This window comes from Sebastes fasciatus, chromosome 14 (genome assembly GCF_043250625.1).
Source record: "Sebastes fasciatus isolate fSebFas1 chromosome 14, fSebFas1.pri, whole genome shotgun sequence".
Taxonomy (NCBI): domain Eukaryota; kingdom Metazoa; phylum Chordata; class Actinopteri; order Perciformes; family Sebastidae; genus Sebastes; species Sebastes fasciatus.
In genome coordinates, this window is record NC_133808.1 from 6,349,294 (window position 1) to 6,367,876 (window position 18,583).

The following is an 18,583-nucleotide window of genomic DNA, read 5'->3' on the forward strand; positions in this document are numbered from 1 at the left end:
GAATCACACCACTTCATTTCTCATTAGTTTATTTTAATAATATAACATTTTTAACAGCAGGATTTCATGCGGATCTGACAGGTGAGGGAATGATCACAATAAAAAGGGACAGCAACACCATCACCATCATCTTCTTTAAGCAACATAATACAGGTTTGCAGCTAGGCCAACTCCTCTAGTGTCTGATGGAGGAGGGCTGCGGGAGACGAAACTTGGCCATCTCTACATCCAGGTCTGCAAATGTGTGGGGGGTGTAGTTGTGGTGCTGGCAGTTTTTATAAGTGCTGTTGTCAAAAGGCTCATCGGGCTCTGGAGGTGCCGCTGCCGCTGCTGCAGCCTCTGCAGAAACAGAGGAAGAAACAAACAGGCATGTAAGAAAGCTGAGTCTGGAACAAAGGCACATAATCATGCATTCAAGCTAAAATAGCATAAGGAAAATTTGTAAATTGCAAATGCAATACTGGGGTCTACTCCTGTGTCCTTCTCACTGATTTTTCAGGCAACAAAAGCTGCAATTACGACTTGATCTAAGCATTTCTGATTAGCCCTAAAATGAGAAGAAAAATGTGGCTTGCTTTGTAAATATTTTAAAAGATTTTGGAAGGGACAGAACATTTACATATTCACACGTGCTGACAAAGGTGGTTTATTGTGGGGCATTTCCTATGGCGGTAGGTCACATTACCCCCAACAGTGTGGAGACACACTGGTGTGAAAAACCTCAAGGATCATGTTTGTGAGGGGAAAGTATGTGAAGGTAAAATGTGCTCGCAGACAATAAAGACAGCTCATTCTAGAGAATTAATGATACTGGCAGAGGCACGCATGAAATGGATTTAAAAAAAAGTCTAAATCATAGTGTGTTGGAAACGAGGCTTTGATGCTTTTGATTAAACAGAGGTGCGTAATGTTCTTTAATTTACTTTTATATCTAAATCTGTCTGGAAAAGCCCTTAGCATGCTGTGACAGTAAGGGTTATAAACACCATGTGAGACAGAGAAAAATACATTTAAGACACATTTACATTTCTTCATTAATCGACACCGTGCTTATCCCAAAGTTCCAGGTGCAGAACAGATTCACAAAGTTAAAAAAAAAAGAAGAAAGAATCCAACAGAAGGTTAAATTAATGACCAAGGTGAGGAAGCTGTTGTTCAGGGAAGCAGAATTACCCAGTTGGTCAGAGAAGTGTTGGGCATAAAGTGTAATAAAGGGCTGTAGTTACAGGAATGTTTAGGATTCGAATCTGTGAGATCCATTGTAAACATTAGTTGGTAGCTGCTAATCACTTAAAACATCTCGGTAACTGGTGTAATCCTGCTTCCTGAAATACTTCCACTGACTCCAACCACTCCCAGCTTCTACTCGTCCGGCTGCTGTCAGGGACACTGTAACAGTACCATGTGCACTCTAACATTACTGTTAGCAATAACATTACCTGGCACAATGAATCCAAACAACGGCATTATAACCTGTAACCTTAACATTAACTCGAAAACCTGTTACCCATATTTCAGACAAACAGAGACATTATAAACGAAAAGGAATGAGCCAAAGTGAGCAATATATTAAAAAAGAGTTAAGTATGAGAGGATCATTCTGGGAGTGAAGATGGATTTGGCAACTGCAGAGAGCGGCTAAGTGAGGGGATTTTTAAAATTAAGACAGGTGGTCACCAAAAGAGGGGGAGAAAGCAGAAACATGAGCAGAATTAGTGTCCCAGTGTGCAACGAGCAACATCTCCTTGATCATACAAGTCAGACAAGTCTATACTGCACAATGCAAGCAAAGGAAATGTTCAAGAAATGGTAAGATGCAGAAAATGCATAAGGAAAAGGAATGCAGCAAAAAAGCCCTGAAAGCATGGTTAAAGTACATACACACTACACCCACCTCATGCAAAACAAGCACAGTGAGGCAATGGGAGGTTAGATGTCACCGTGATGCAACAGAAGCCAAACAACAGAATCCAGGGATGATATTTAAAAAGCTGTGGAAGCAACAGCAACTACTGTATGTGAGGGAGTTGACACCTGGTTAACACTAGAACAGTACACAGAAGGTGTTATGAAAGATAGAGAGAAAAGTATGGTCATCTGTAGGGGCTCAAAAATCCACAAAGAGGAAAGGGAGAGGTAAAGATGTGGGGATACAGGGTGGTGTAGGTGTGTACCCTCAGATGGTTCAACTGGTTCAACTGGGGCGTCCGCCTGCAGCTCCTCTCCTGCAGCTTCAGCTAGGACCGGAGCGGGGTCCACCAGCTCCTCGGTGCTCTCCACAGGGGCAGAAACTTCAGCTGCAGCCTCAGCAGCAGCTTCTACAGGGGCAGCTTCAGCTAGGACCGGAGCAGGGTCCACCAGCTCCTCGGTGCTCTCCACGGGGGCAGAAACTTCAGCCTCTACAGGCTCTGAAGCAGCTTCTACGGGGGCAGCTTCAGCTACGACCGGAGCAGGGTCCACAAGCTCCTCGGTACTCTCCACAGGAGCAGAAACTTCAGCTTCTACAAGCTCTGCAGCAGCTTCTACAGGGGCAGCTTCAGCGAAGACCGGAGCAGGGTCCAACAGCTCCTCGGTGCTCTCCACAGGGGCAGAAACTTCAGCTGCAGCCTCAGCAGCTGCTTCTACGGGGGCAACATCAGCTTCTACAGGCTCTGCAGCAGCTTCTGTTGGGGCTTCGGCAGATGCAGGCGCTGTGGTTTCTACAGGAGCATCTGTCTGGGCTTTTTCTGGAGTTGCAGCGTCAATCACAACTTCAGCTGGAGTTTCTACTTGGGCATCGGGGATGGCCGGAGATGCAACGTGTTCTATAACTTCTGGAGCAGGTTCCACTGCAGCTTCAGCTGAAACTTCTGGGCTGGTCACAGTGCAGATCTCGGGAGCGGGGTCTACTAACTCCTCAGAGCTAACCTTGGTTGCCTCGACGGTGGCTTGAGCTGCTTTTGTGGGCGTTGCTGCCGCTGCTGCTGCTGCTGCTGGAGCAGCCTCCTGTGCAGCCTCAGCAGCTTCAGGTTCTGGTGGAACTTCCTTCTTAGCTTCATTAGTGTCTTCCTTCACTTCTGATGTGACCTCCTGGAGTTCTCCTTCTTTCACAGTGGATTCTGACACCACTGGCGGTGAGGTCTTGGTTTCAGTCTTCACTTCTGACTTGTCGTCCTCAAAGTCAGAGTCGGAGTCAGAGTCGGAGTCGGAGTCAGAGTCGTTGACCGATGAGGAGGAGGAGGAGGAAGAGGAGGAGGAGGATTCGTCCAGTGCTGGATCATCAGGCTCAGAGGAGGCAGCGGTGGCTGGGACTGCATCGTCTGTGGCGGAGGCTGCGACTGGAGCGTCGTCTGGTGCTAAGGTGTTACTGCTTGCATCAACTAGGGACTCAGCAGCTGGGGGAGCTGCATCAACTACCGGTGGAGCTGCGATAACCTGAGCAACACCTGTGTCAGCAGCTGGAGCCTCTGCTGCCTCTGGCTCAGCTACAGCTGGTTCACTGGGAGCAGTGACGGGCACTGCAGCTGCTGCAGCTACAGCAGTTTGTGCAGTGGCGCTGGGGCTGGCCACTGGTTCAGTTACACCTTGAGACTGTGTTGGGAAAACAGGCTCTGAAAGTCTAACTGGGAAGGCAACTGCGGACTTGTAGGCTAGCAAGGTTGCTCTCTCATCTGGAGCCTCTGCTGCTGAGGAAAATGGTAAATGGGACAAGAGTGGTTAAATAATAGCAGACATACTTCACAGACTGCTCCCATTTATGCTTTCCTGGAATTTTCCTGATAGAAAAACAGAATTACCACAACACAATATTCATTCATTAAAATACACAATCTTACTGTTAACCTTGCTTATACTGTACACTATTTATATTCACAATTAGACACAATCAGCAACACAGGGAATTACAGCAACTTAGTTTTAACAGGGAATTCTTCTGGATGGACGACTGGAAGAGAAAGTTTAGACCTTAAGGCACATTTCCTGCACTGTATAAAAAAAAGAAGAGTTACTCATTAAGCTTTAAAATCAGCATAACTAAATCATAAACCATATATACACATATATTAAGGAACATAACAGATAAAAAGAGCATTATTAATACACAATAGCAACCAGCCAGTAAAACTGTGAACCCTAAATGTCAGACTTCATGAGGTGAAGAGAATCAAATGGCCCTCACTCTTGCTCGCAGCCTTTGCCTTCTTCGCTGGCTTTGCAGGCTCTTCGGCCTGAGTGCAGAACGAAGCTGCCGAGCGACTCCTCAGGACACCCAGGACACCCCAGCTGTCCAACTGGAGAACCTGCACAAGAGCACAGACACCTTTCTGTATGAGTTCCAAACATACATTGACAACAGCATTCAACATGGACAATGCAGAAAAAAAGACTGTGGCTTTTCTGTGGACTCAAATCATCCTACATTATCATACTGATATTTCATTTGATGGGTGTAGAAGTCATGTTTTATGGGCTGGATCCAGGGGTCACAGTATTTAGCTGTAATTTACTGGGGCTCTTACACTGCTCTTGTCATCATGGCTCTGTATGCTGTGGGTGGGTACTGTGGCTAGCTGTTCAATGTTCACCAAGGGTTGGGTGATAGCTTATTATGATATTTACTATGACAATATTTACATTTGTCAACTGTTAAATTTTTTCCTTATCATTATCCAGGTTGCTGTTTTTTTAATATATCTTCCTTTAATATATTTGATAACATATAGCTCTACTTCTTATTATTAACTCATTATTTTATCTAATTTTACTGTAAATTACCAAGGTGTATTGTTGTATGCGTATTAGTGTATTGTGGTAGGCTATGTATGATGTGTATTTTATTGTATTTTCATATTTGCAGTGTATTGTGGTTTTGTCATATAGATAGTTGTATATTTGAATTATTCTGTACATGTAAAAGCCGATCTAGGGACAAGAATTGAAAATTAGCAATAGCTATAAACTCTGCAGCACATCAGTTTCATGCCCTGTATTGGAACTATGTCAAATTGCATCTTCCCTATCAAATAAAAAATAAAAAAATAAAATAAATAAACGGACTTATTACACATCAGTTGGGGCTAAATGAATGCAATGTCTTGGTGTATCATTGAGGGCAATGTTGAAAATCAATGAGCAGCACTGCTTTGTGACAATATTGCATTGTTAAATTATATTTTTAAAACTTAAGGGTACAACTTCAATAGCAATGTCAAATAACAAAAAAAGAAATAACTAAATAAAAAGAAAACACAGACTAATGGTAGCCTTAGTGAGCCACATATGACAGGTTGTGTCATTGTGATTAGCCTCCTCAACCCGGAAGACGCATTAAACGACTAAATGTTGACATGGTTCTACCGTAGTTCTGGTTCTACTGTAGTTCTGGTTAAATGTAGTAGTTCAGCTGTGGTTAAGGTTTGTGAACTAACGTCTCTGCCCTTCTTTCGCTGGTGGAACCCATCAGACCCATGACAGGAACCTTGATGGGAACCCTGACAGGAACCATGTCGTCTGGGGGTCAGTGTGAAGGAGACACCGTCTGGAGACACGTGTCTCTGATAAACTGCACTCTGACCTCTATAAAGGTGGTCACATTAACCAAACAGACATGTTAAACGTTTAAAAGGTAATTTAATCAGGATTACCTTGAGGGAACCCAGTCGTCCTAACCGCAGCAGGGAGGTCGCCATTTCGTGTACCCAGTAATATGCTCCGACCGGAAACTGTGAGGTAAACACAACAGTTCCACACAAAGATACCGGTATGCACAAACCCAAAGGTTTAGTGCTGAGGTATTTCGATATTAATGTGTTATATCCGTACACTAATAAGCTGTCAATGTCCACACTTAGAAATACTATTTCAAGGGTTTCTGGTTTGGTGAATAAATGCATGTACTTTAGATAATGTAGTAGTAGCAGTAGTAGTAGTAGTAGTAGTGCTGCTGGTATCAGAGGCAGAGGTTTAGCTCAGTGGGTACTTCACATGATTCAAGGCCCGCTCGGAAGTCTGCGGACCAGAGCTGGGTTACGGTCCACGGGCGCTGACAAATAAAGGTTTCGTCTTCTTTCTTCAAATCCTCCACTAGATGTCGCACTTGTAGTCTAATTGCAGGTATTATATTGCAGGTGTTCCACTTATCAGACCTACAAACAGGAAACAGACTCATCTACATTAGAACATGATAGTCAATCCGTCTTTCAGCAGCTTAGAGAAACATTTTATAACTTTTATACATCACAAAATAAATAAACTCATTTGGATTGTTGTTCACTTTGTACCGGCTGTAACTGTTGAATTTTACTTCCTCATTCTCAGCTACATAACATGCTCATGTGTGCTGTCTGTACGGCAGAGGTTTAGCTCAGTGGTTACTTCTGTACATTGTTATGAAACAAGGTTTAATCTACTCCACCGGTCCTCGGACCAGGGGTTCGAACCACGGGCGCTGTCCTCTGCTTTTCTCTGTCACCGTCACATGTAGACAACATGGCAGATAGTTAATACTCAGACTGTAACGTTACTCTGGTCGGTCTCATTCCGGTGTTTCAGGAGACTCTTTTAAAGCGTCTGAGCTGACCTCACGGTGACCTCATGTTGACTAGTAGAAATCTCAGTTTAACTACTTTATAATTACAAAGAATTTCTCGCCAGGTACAATATACCAATTACCCCAAAAGGAGAAAAAAAGAATAGTTTTTGACGCTATCCCATCTGGTTTGTGCATGTTATTGAAGAATGCTGACCAATCTCCGCCCTTATCAGTGTCGCCCCCTGACCCAATTCAATCTCCTTTAGCTAAAGTCTGTTTTTCTGTTAATAGAGGTGTGAACTCCAGGATAAGGGCCTTGTTTCAGGACAGCATGGTTTCTATTCCGGCAGCAACATTTTATTGGAGTAATTGTGTTAGTGATATTGACTGGAAGAAAGTTTGGTCCTTACCGCAAAAGTTCCTTCTAATAAATCAGGTAAAAGAGGTGTCATTTAAGTTGATCCACAGATTCTATCCAGTGAAACATTTCTTACAGAAGTTAAAGAGTGACAGATGTAAATTGTTCCTTCTGCTAATCACATCCTGAAACTTGCTCTCATTTATTCTGGTCCTGTAAATAAACAATTTTATACTTGTTAACATTTGCTCAGATTTTGCACTGTACTATAGAAATATTATATTTGATTGCTATGATTACAGTGACAAAGGCAGTAATGCATTTTTCTTATGAATTTAATTTTAATTCTCGCGAAGTTCCACATTCACAAGTATAAATTTACCTTCTTTGTATTTATGAAAGAAATTGATCTATATCTGTCAACAATTTCTTCCTCACAAAACAAAAAAGCAATGAAAACAATGAATGTATGCAATATCTTTAAAGTTTTTGAGTGAAATTATTGTCGCATGGTCTTTTTCTTTTTTTTTTTTTTAAATGTTATGTTGGTTTTGTTTCATTTCTGTTGTCCTTTTATGTTTGGCACAGCTCTTTGTTTATGTTTTCACTATGCTTATTCTGTATGTAAATTATGTTAATGTTTTCTGCTGTTACTATGGATACTGTCATTTTGAAATAAATAAATAAATCTCTGTTTAACTTTTGCTTCTAGTTTTCTACCAACGACATCCGAATATAGCTAAGACGGGTGTTACTGTGCATTATATGCTAATATACAATATAGGTTCATGATATTAAACAGGTGGAAATAACACTCATATTTCCTCCCTGTTGTGCGCTACAAAGGTTGGCTGTTCGATCCCCGGCTCTGACAGACTGCATGTCAAAGTGTCCTTTTGAGCGAGACACTAAAGCCCAAGTTGGGTTAAATGCAGAGGTCAGATTTCATGTATGTACCTGAATGTATATGACAAATAAAGGTTTCTTCTTCTTCTTTCTTCAAATCCTCCACTAGATGTCGCACTTGCAGTCTAATTGCAGGTATTATATTGCAGGTTTTCCACTTATCAGACCTACAAACAGGAAACAGACTCATCTACTTCAGAACATGATAGTCAATTCGTCTTTCAGCAGCTTAGAGAAACATTTTATAACTTTTATACATCATACAATATATAAACTCACTTGGATTGTTGTTCACTTTGTACCGGCTGTAACTGTTGAATTTTACTTCCTCATTCTCAGCTACATATAATGCTCATGTCTGTTGTGTGTTTGGCAGAGGTTTAGCTCAGTGGTTACTTCTATACAATGTTATGTTACAAGGTTATTCTACTCCACCGGTCCGCGGACCAGGGGTTCGAACCACGGGCGCTGTCCTCTGCTTTTCTCTGTCACCGTCACATTTAGACAACATGGTAGATAGTCAATACTCAGACTGTAACGTTACTCTGGTCGGTCTCATTCCGGTGTTTCAGGGGTGTCTTTTAAAGTGTTGGAGCTGACCTCATGGTGACCTCATGGTGACCAGTAGAAATCTCAGTTTAACTTTTGCTTCTTGTTTTCTACCAACGACATCCAAATATAGCTAAGACGGGTGTTACTGTGCAATATATGCTAATATACAATATAGGTTCATTATATTACACAGGTGAGACCTGCCATGGTCTGAAAAACTGACAATAGCCTGTTATTTTCAGGTGGAATTTCATTCATTCATTCATCCTCATTGTGCAATATCATTTTCCACTCGTGCAATTTTGTTAAGTCTGTTTATTGTCAATTCTGTATATACTGCTCTTATTTTTATACTTCCTTCTATTTAAATGGTTCATATTTTGTTACACTTTGTTTAGCTCTTTTTTACTGTGTTAGCTGATGCATCTTGTTTTTTTGCACTATCCCCTTTGCTGCTGTACACTGCAAACTTCCCCACTGCGGGACTAATAAAGGAGTATCTTATCTTATAACACTCATATGTCCTCCCTGTTTTTTGCCACAAAGGTTGTCGGTTTGATCCCCAGCTCTAACAGACTGCATCTTCCCCTCTCTATATAATCCTCCAGAGGTGTAACGTTCTAGCTATCTAGATCTCTCTCTCTGATATAGATGTGTAGATTCAGCTCTATAGATGGATAGATAGAGTGATTATTGTGATGCTGATGTCCCACGTTCCCTGACAGCAGCAAAAAAGAAGCATTCATCCGACAAACATGAACTGGGATTTATATATTTTTTTAATTCACATTCAGCTCCGCCATGGATCAATCTACGCAAAGCTTATTTCACAGCTCTAAGTTCACTTTGTCTGCCAAAAAATGTACATCTAATGCTTTAGCTTCCATTCCCTTTAAATATCCAGCTACTGCAACAGCTCTATTCTCACACATACAAAGCTAGAGAGGCTACGGTTAGTTGTAACTCTGACATTAAGCAGACTGGTAAACACACAGATGTACAGGGAAAAAAGGCGACATTAGAAAAGTTCAATTTCAAAGTGTTGATGTTCATTTCTGGGAAACTTCATCCAACTTGGGTTCTGAAAAAACACAAAGAGATATTGACTCAGTGCAGGTTTGATTATGTACTCACATTTATATTTTCCCAATTCCCTTATGCTACTTTTGCTGGTCTTAATGTCAATGAATATTCAGATTTACCATTTTCTGAAACCTGATCAAAGCCTCCCGACAACAAGACCTCACACAGCTGATTATCAGTAAAAGGGTTTCCCCCTGGCACTCTACCCATTAGGTATTAATAGGTTTTGTGTACCTGATGATGGTGTTACAAGACGGGTCAGGCGGTCACTAAAAATACTAAGAATCAACCTCTGGGGACCATGAATATCCACAATCACTTGCAGCCGCTGTCACAGGGTGTTTTCAGTCCATCAAAGTTAATTATAATCTTTTTGGTTGTCTAAAAAGGTCTTATTCAGCGTTCGGCTGTACTTAGCTCCACCCTCTCGTGTCACTTCTGGTTGTAAAAGATCAAGATGGCGACGAACAAAATGCCGAACTCGAGGCTTGAAGCAGGAGTCCACAGACCAACGGGTGATGTTACGGTGAAACGTCCACTTCTGATATACAGTCTATGGTTACACGGTGCGAGACAGGTCTAATAAAATCTTGGTTGCAGTCTGTGTCTGACTGTACCGTATCAATTTGAGGCAGATTATGCAATAATTGTGAGTTGAATCTTAGCACTACAATGTGAATATCAGTTGGTGACATCCATTTGAGCTGAATATGAAGCAAAAGACTAAAGCTATGGCCATAGTGCGGACACATGGAAAACATAACTTCCAAGATTTTGCAGGTTACTGAGTTGATGAACTTGACTCACCTGTGAATTTGAAGACTGGGAAAGCTTCGATGTCTCCACCACCATAGAGTCTCTGAAGCTTTGTTACCTCCTCTGCCAAGTTCTTTTGGTACCCAGAACCTGCATCGACTAGCCCACCAGTAGCCCTACAGGAGAGGACAAAGACGTTCCATTTCATTCTCTCACAGACTGAATGCATTTTATGGGCCTGAATCATCAGTACAAATCAGCGCATTCAGATTTTTTCAATCCTTTTGATGGAACACACGTTTGGCAAAATCATGCTTCATTTATTTTAGTTTAGGAGCTGTTTTTCAGGAGTTTTTTTTGCAAAAGGGCAACTTGCCTCACCATCTATCATTTTTCGTGTTTCCCAGACTAAAATCCTGTATATATATACACAATATATAAATATATAATACCGAGCTCAGGAGCTCCAACCTACATTTAAGAGACTCCCATTTCAGTCATTTGGGCTTTGGAACGTGTGTATCTAAAGCCTGATATATCTTCTTCCTCTGTGACATAAAGCTTTAAAATCTATTAAAACCCATCAGTGTGTCACTGAGTGACATGTTCCTTCAGCACAATGAACACACACACACACACACACTGTAGATTATTCTGACTCAACCACACACACACCGTCCTGCTGCCACTAATACTCACTAGAGCACCAGATGTGGATTAATCCTCCACTGAAAATAGTCCCAACAAATGCACCATTGAGTTTGAGTACCATTTGTTGGTCAATACTACAAAACAGAAACCAGAACGCTTCGGATACCAAAATCTGGTCCTGTTGCTACAAATTCTACATTCATATGCAGATATCTGTTTATAGAGATTAGCCTTTGGATGATTAATTGAAAAGGTCAGTTATAGAATAATACAGTATACAATAAGAACCATAAAATAGTACAGTAATAGCATTGTAAGATAAATTCCCACTGCAATTAAATGTAATAACATGATCAAATGTGCAACTAGACATTGAAGCACACACTGTATATTGTTCCCACTGTGTTAAAGATAAGATCAGCTGACAGGTGAATACTGAACATATACAGTAGCATTAACAACCGTCATCCAAATCACCTGTGTGGGGCGAACCTCAAAGTAACTACCACTGATTGCACATTTTAACTACCATTTAGCTGCAGTCCAGCTGAACCGGAGCTACCGTTTAAAGCTCCCAGCTAAGCCCGACGACAGAAACAGCTCCGTGAAGTTGAGAGAACAAACATTATAACCTGTTATGTGGAGGTAGTGAGACTTACTGGCTTTTTGTGGAGTACTCGCGTATGGAGTCCAAGAAGAGCTTCTGAATTGGGTCCATTTGAGCTGAAAAAAATATAAATGAAATAAAATGAATTTTCGCTTCACAGAAAAATCCCAATAAACCAGGATCATGTTTAGATATCATCTGTCCATTTGGCTAGAACAAATAAAAAAACAACCAATCCACTTTTAACCGTAACCGTCATGCACATAACAGCACCTGGGAGTGGTAGACAAGAGTAGCCAGGTACAGGGTGAGACAGGAAAGAACGTGTGAAAGGTCAGGTCAGTAGACGGGTTAAAGGTTGCTGTGAAAGGTCATGCTAGGCAACACATTTACAGAACTGCTGTAAGGTAGAGGTTGCCAACAGTCCAGTCAAACAAGACATTAACAGTGAAGTCCAAAGAAACTATTCAAAATCTTCCAACTGTGACTCCACACACAGCAACCAGGGTGCAGTGTCACCATGAAAGAACATTTACACATTATCCATTAACAAAATACACCCAACAATAGGATCACACATGTAGGGACTGATTACATATTACTTTTACCATGTGACTCCCAAAGAGGTGTGAGGAGTGTGAGGGACAGAGGAGGAGGAGGAGAGAAGTTTGAGGTAAAAAAAAAAAAAGGAAATCAAGAGGCGACAGCTGCAACCTTCTCCTTCACCAGTGGAAACAGTACCTTTAACATTAACTTAAGTCTTTAACAATCACCAATACAAATACAAGCAGAGCAGTTCCATAAAACCACAACACAAAACCAGATGACGGACAGTGCTGAGAATTATTTTTCTATCATGTTGGAACATCTTGGGAAAGAATAAAAACTGGGATCTTAAAAACCAAAGAAAACATGTCATGACTTGACTTGAATTAAATTAAAAAGCAATGAGTGAAAGGTGGCAAGAACAGATCACAGAGACGTATGCAGGAAGGCAGTATGAAATGAGTGCAGCAAGCAGGCAGACGTTAGTGAGAGAAATCAGAAATGAACCGTGCCAAACAGCTGGAAGCAAAATGCAGTGCGGTTAAGACATGCATCATATGCAAGATGGCTGAAGCGGCACAAAGTTATCAGACAATGAGTTGAACTACAGCTACATGAAAGGTGACCCAGCCACATGGGTGGAATTATAGCATGGAGAAGATTATGGGCTAAAAATGGAACACTGAAGGACTATTAGGACCAACCTGTGCAAGGCTAGAACAAAAGAAGTGGGTTTGTGATGTCAGGTATCGTTACAGTTTATCCTTACACTCATCACAAACGACTACTGTATATTCATATACTGATATATAAGGTGGTGATAATGACTGCTGGTAGACTGCGGGGTCCACAGAGGAAAAGAGAAGGATTGTGGGGGAGGGGGGAGGTTGTAGGCGTGTACCCTCAAACGGTTCAACTGGTTCAACTGGGGCGTCCACCTGCAGCTCCTCTCCTGCAGCTTCAGCTAGGACCGGAGCGGGGTCCACCAGCTCCTCGGTGCTCTCCACAGGGGCAGAAACTTCAGCTGCAGCCTCAGCAGCAGCTTCTACAGGGGCAGCTTCAGCTAGGACCGGAGCAGGGTCCACCAGCTCCTCGGTGCTCTCCACTGGGGCAGAAACTTCAGCCACTACAGGCTCTGCAGCAGCTTCTACTGGGGCAGAAACTTCAGCCTCTACAGGCTCTGCAGCAACTTCTACAGGGGCAGCTTCAGCTTCTACAGGTGCTTCAGCAGGGGCAGCTTCAACAACTGGTGCAGCTTCTGCAGCAGGGGCTTCAGGGGCAGCTTCGACAGGAACTTCAGCAGCAGGTTCTGCTGGTGCGGCTTCTGGTGCAGCAGCTTCAACAGGAGCTTCGGCAGCTTCAGCTGCAGGGGCAGCGGCTTCAGCAGGAGCCTCCGCTGCGGGAGCAGCGGCAACTTCAGCTACAGATTCTGCAGTTTCAACCACAGGTATAGCTTCGGCAACCGCTTCAACGACAGCTTCAACCACAGGCGCAGCTTCAACCACAGCTTCGGCAACCACTTCAACGACAGCTTCAACCACTGGTATGGCTTCGGCAACGGCTTCAGCGACAGCTTCAACAATAGGTGCAGCTTCAGCGACAGCCTCGACAACAGCTTCAGCGACAGCCTCAACAACAGGTACAGCTTCTGCGACAGCCTCGACCACAGGTACGGCTTCTGCGACAGCCTCAACCACAGGTGCGGCTTCAGCTGCTGAGGCAGATTCAGAGACTACTTCGACAGCGGGAGGCGCTTCGACAACGGGGGTGGCTTCAGCCACTGGGGCGGCAGCTTCTACCACAGCCTCGGGTGCAGCAGCAGAGGGCGTGGGCTCTGCGGCTGGTTTAGCTGCAGCTTCTGCTGCTGCAGTGGCTGCTGCTGCTGAAACTCCTTTCTTGGGGAACTCATATGACTTGTGCTGGACAAGTTTCTCTAGATCGAAGTATGTTTTAGTCTGGTCTTTGTCTAGGACAAAGGAGGAGGGCAAACAGACAAGATGCATTATTTTTTTTTAAACATATGTATATGGTTGAGTGAACCCACATGTAACAAAATGTCAACATTTTACACGGAAAATCCAAAGATATAGTGGAAGGTGGTGTCTGGTTAATTTACCTTTAAGCACTCAGAAGTAAAACACACAAAGCATTTGATGAGTTTGAAGCAATAATATAATTAACACATAATGCGTATTACACTCCAGAGAGAGAGGGGTCAGGAAAGAGGGACCACTCTAGTGAGTTATTTATGCTTCCATCAAAGCTCACACCTCTTTACAAGATTGGTTGTGGCCTGAGGTTCTCCCAAGGTCCTAATAGAAAAGAACCACTGTAACCCTGACCACAACAGCTTTATACTGAGATAAACTGAGTATGTTCTAATAAAAAAACAAAAACAAACACATTAAAAGTGGCCAGCTGATGGGACAGTTAGTAAGTGAAGTTATCTTCAAAACCTGTAGAAGGAAAGCCAGAAGTGAAAAAGGCTGAAGCGTGGTGCAAGCATCCCTGAATAATAAAAGGTAAAAGCGGCACACAAAATGAAGTGTTTGTGAGTAAATTGCTGAATCTTAGTTCAATGCAACCTGTAAATCCTCTTCGATGTGAGAAGACGTTCAAACTGTCCAGCAGTAAAGATTAGAAGTCGTTGGTGTGTCTCACTTTCTTCCCATATGCTGGATGCAGATGGATTGTGTAGTTTAGACAAGAGAGGGAAGAAGAGCCCTGCCCTTTGGGACCTTGTGTTCTTGGGTAGAACTAGACTGTTGGATGGATTGTTTGTCAGTATGGGAATTGTTTACTTCCTGTCACCAGTACTAATCAAATACATTCTTTAAGACAACAAAGGATGATAATTTATTCATCAAAATAGAGGCTGACCAGAAAGTAGAATTGTATTCATCAGTAATCTAACACCACCTCATAACCTGAGCATACACCAAGCAACACATCCACACAGATGTGCCATATATGCCCAATCTTGCAAATGTTAAAGTTTACAAAAGCAGCTGGTTCTAGTAGTGTTGTCAAAAATATGGAAGTATTGATGCATATTGATACTGAATATTTGGAATGGTTTTCTGCTCTCTCTTTTCTCCAAACTATATAATGTCAAACACAAACACTTAAACCCAGCTTTATGCTGAACAATGTTGTTACCAGTTACATGGTTTCTGCATAATATTCACAACTACCACTTATTTGGAAATATTTAACAATGTAGTAGAGTATATCTGGGTCCAATCTCAAACTGTTGCGTAATGCAGCAGTCAGAGGACTGCAGAAGAAGAACATATCTCCACCAACGTCAGGGTAATAACCCATGGTAGATTAGTTAGACTATTCTTTCACTAATGCACATCTTATGAAAACCTCTCTGTGCTTTCAGGCTTTAATGGTCACTACACGGCTCATCAAGGCATGACATATATTGGTATTACAGTACTACTCAGAAATACCATCATTTGACCTGGATTGTATAATGTGACTGCATGTCTGTCTGTCGGACTGTATTAACAATTATCATAAAGGCTGGGCCACATGTTGGGACAGTAGCAGTGACTCTCTGAAACCTACCTGAGTTGTTCTTTTTCGACGGCTTCTTGGAACCCCCGGATTTTGTGCTCAGGGCTGCAGCTGCAGGTGCTCTACTCAGAGTACTCCAGCTCTCAGCCTGCAAACACTGAACACACACAAACACATACACACATGCAGATTTACTTCCACCGGACTCTACACAAAGTCACTGAGCATACAACTATCTAAGCTGTGGTTTAAGCAGGTTCAGCTAAACCAGATGAAAAAGGTCCACCCCACACAGGTGATTCAGAGGAGCGCCACAGAATGCTGTATATTTATTATTCTCAAAAAATGATAGAAATTCACACAAATTATCAGTCTAACCATTACATGTAAGGTGAAAACAAGTCATATTGTAAAAAAAAAAAAATGGTTTGCCCTACAATAAACTGTCACCTTACATTCTACTTAAGTATCAATTATGTGTAAAATGTATTCGCCTAAATAAGAATTGCAAGATGTATCTTACAAAACATCTAGGATATTGTTTTCTAACCTCTTCAGTTTGTCAGACAGTCAGTAACCTTCTTACTATTGACTAAAAAGAATTGAAGCAGATGTGGCCATTTTAAAATGTACACAATATTACATTAGTTTGACACACACAGCCTTCATAAGACCTGTCATGGTGAAAGAATTGAACTTTTGGAGATTGACAATGATTTGAAATCTGCCCTCATACTGTATTATATATGACCTTAACCCTTAGTTATACAAGGTCTGCAGCAGGTTTAACCTAAAGCTCAGATATGATGACCTCTAGTGGCATTAAAGTGATCTCCACAGGACACCTCAGCTGGGTTTAGACACCACGTGGTTTTGGTCCAGACAACACAAAAACAGTCTTAAACCTTAAACTGCTGCGGAGCTTATGACAGAGCTACAGGCCCAGGTGTCTGTGTTGGATCCATCAATTAGATCTATTGGATCTAATAGCGACTGCACCTTATTCAAATTGGCTCAAGAAGGACTGTGCACTTGACAATTAATTGAGATTTTCCGTCTTTTAAAACGGCCTCTGCTTTTGACTATGCTACTGACATTATGTGTTCATTTTTGCAAAGAGTCTTGGGGCTTCCCATACGTTCTCACCATCATATGAAACGTTCAAGGTCTTTGTCTTTGGCAGATGTTACATAAAAACACACCACAGAGTACACGATGAGAAACTGCCAGGTTCTGTTCCTGTTTTCATAGCCTTAAATAGTAGCCAGTGCAGATCCATAAAAACATTGCACATCTTTTAACACATTGTAGCTGAATGTCTTACTCAGATATGAATTCATAGATTAGACTTGAAGTCACTGACACCCTCCTGTATTGGTGAGGTTTCAAGGACCTTAACAGTTTTTTTTTTAATTTAAGTAGTTTTAGGATTCGAAAAAAAATGCATCTGATATATCAGCTCTTAATGGATGCAACACTTCCATTATATGGTTGCACCAGTCCAGCCAATGACAGGTCTTGTGCCTCAACATTTCCCAAAGATTCAGCCAACTTTCTGTCTTTTGAAACTTTCGTTTCTCCACTAGAATACAAAATAAAGTTCTGCAGGTTTGAATATATAATATCCGAGTGCACAGCATGCGTTGTGTTCACTGTCCCACTCCAGTGGGACTAAGTGGGACAGTGAACACAGCATGCGTTGTGTTCACTGTCCCACTCTGTCCCACTGGTAGGTCAGTGGAGTGGAAGAGATTTGTGAAACAAAAAGCCTTAAATCCAGTCTCAACACAAATGAGATTCTTCCAAGTAAACATGTCCAGTAGCATTTTATCCCAGGACAGTTTCCAGTGTAATGAAGTGACTGTAATGAAGTGACTGTACTGACTGCTCAGACAGTCACATTCCTGCAGGTTGCAGTGGAGCAGCAGCAGTGAGCTGCAGCCACCAGGCCTGTGTGTCTGATCAGAGCCTGCTCTGTTAGCAGTTAGCCTCATAACCAAGGCCTATGGAAAGGAGGCTGGGTCACACGTCATATCTACGGGGTATTGCACATGCGCAGTAAGATCTAGTCTGCCAATCGTAAACGCTGCTTGAGTCACACTGCGCATGCGTCATACCCCATACCTCTAGACCAGTGTCCTAGCCTCCTTCTATAGCCCTTGCTCATAACAGTTAATGGTTAGCCTAGAAACAGTCTGCAATAACTGGCTCGAGTTTGTGCTTCAAGTTTCATAATGCATAAGTTCACCAATTCATTGTTTTATTTTTATAAACACACATTTAAAGCATTGAGTCCATTATTGTTAGCTTTATAGGACTGAATAACGTTGTTGTGGTGAAGCTAACTGACACAGTCAGACCACTGATGACCCGGTCCAGTCGGTGCAGAACCAGCCCGGTAAACAGACCGAGTATAACACATGGTTGATGTTGTTGACGATAGACATGGATTACCTTGACACAGCCCAGTCGTCCTATCCTCAGCAAGGAAGCCGCCATCTTTCCTTAGAACAGCCTGTACTACTGGAGCTGCTGCTGAGCATTAATAATAAATACACGACAAGTCAACACGACAACAACCACCTCAACATATTTAACTCTAGTTCGTTACATTATAATCGTGCAAGAAAAACAGAACCACAAAACGTGTCCGACCTCGTCTCAGTGAGACAAACAGCAGCAACTCATTATTAAATACATGTGGTTACCTTTAAATAAATGAAGCTGTTTTATGCTTCTCTCCTGGTCCTGGTGGTCCTGGTGGTACTGGTGCTCCAAGAAGCAACTCACAGACACAGACACATGGACATGGACATGGACATGGACACTGATCCGTCCACAGTCAGTGTCTTTTATGTAACACATGAATGAGACAGTCACGCCCCCTTCCAGTCCAAAGCCCTGCATGTGTTGTCCTCTTGTTTGTCCTGCTGTTGTCTCTTTATTTCTAGTTATAATCTTATATTATGTGTTTATTATGGTGTTATTCTATGTAACGTTACTGTGACTGTATAGAGATGAGGTCTCTGCTGCTCACTCTCTCCTGTCCACAACCTGTCCTACTACATGTGATAGATTTGAGTGGTTT

At 42.2% G+C, this 18,583-nt stretch overlaps 2 protein-coding genes across 3 annotated transcripts; both read right to left on the minus strand.

Moving 5' to 3' along the window:
• Positions 1 to 12: 12 nt before the first annotated feature.
• ndufv3 (NADH:ubiquinone oxidoreductase subunit V3) lies at positions 13 to 5,990 on the minus strand. Of its 2 annotated transcripts, none has more exons than XM_074658293.1 (4): positions 5,625 to 5,990; positions 4,160 to 4,280; positions 2,175 to 3,662; positions 13 to 339 (listed from the first exon to the last, which is right to left on the minus strand). In XM_074658293.1, exons 1-4 carry the CDS (start codon positions 5,871 to 5,873, stop codon positions 176 to 178), a joined length of 2,022 nt encoding a protein of 673 aa, XP_074514394.1. In that variant the 5' UTR covers positions 5,874 to 5,990; the 3' UTR covers positions 13 to 175. The 2 variants fall into 2 exon arrangements, with proteins under 2 accessions (XP_074514394.1, XP_074514395.1); XM_074658294.1 differs by having other exon boundaries at positions 2,175 to 3,665; positions 5,625 to 5,702.
• A 3,098-nt stretch (positions 5,991 to 9,088) lies between these two features.
• On the minus strand, positions 9,089 to 18,248 carry LOC141782206 (uncharacterized). Its single transcript, XM_074658295.1, has 7 exons — positions 18,194 to 18,248; positions 17,950 to 18,018; positions 15,547 to 15,652; positions 12,872 to 13,936; positions 11,477 to 11,540; positions 10,218 to 10,342; positions 9,089 to 9,408 (listed from the first exon to the last, which is right to left on the minus strand). The coding sequence occupies exons 2-7, from the start codon at positions 17,992 to 17,994 to the stop codon at positions 9,377 to 9,379; spliced, it is 1,437 nt and encodes a 478-aa protein (XP_074514396.1). The 5' UTR covers positions 17,995 to 18,018; positions 18,194 to 18,248; the 3' UTR covers positions 9,089 to 9,376.
• Between the last annotated feature and the right edge of the window lie 335 nt (positions 18,249 to 18,583).

Coding starts and splice junctions, on each gene's coding strand:
- ndufv3 (XM_074658293.1), bottom strand. CDS start 5,873: ATGCATTTATTCACCAAACCAGAAACCCTTGAAATAGTATTTCTAAGT. Junction 4,281..5,624: donor GACGACTGGGTTCCCTCAAG/GTAATCCTGATT, acceptor GCTCTTGTGCAG/GTTCTCCAGTTGGACAGCTG. Junction 340..2,174: donor ACCAGTTGAACCATCTGAGG/GTACACACCTAC, acceptor CTGTTTCTGCAG/AGGCTGCAGCAGCGGCAGCG.
- LOC141782206 (XM_074658295.1), bottom strand. CDS start 17,994: ATGGCGGCTTCCTTGCTGAGGATAGGACGACTGGGCTGTGTCAAG. Junction 13,937..15,546: donor GTCGAAAAAGAACAACTCAG/GTAGGTTTCAGA, acceptor CCTTTGTCCTAG/ACAAAGACCAGACTAAAACA. Junction 11,541..12,871: donor ACCAGTTGAACCGTTTGAGG/GTACACGCCTAC, acceptor TATTTTTTTCAG/CTCAAATGGACCCAATTCAG.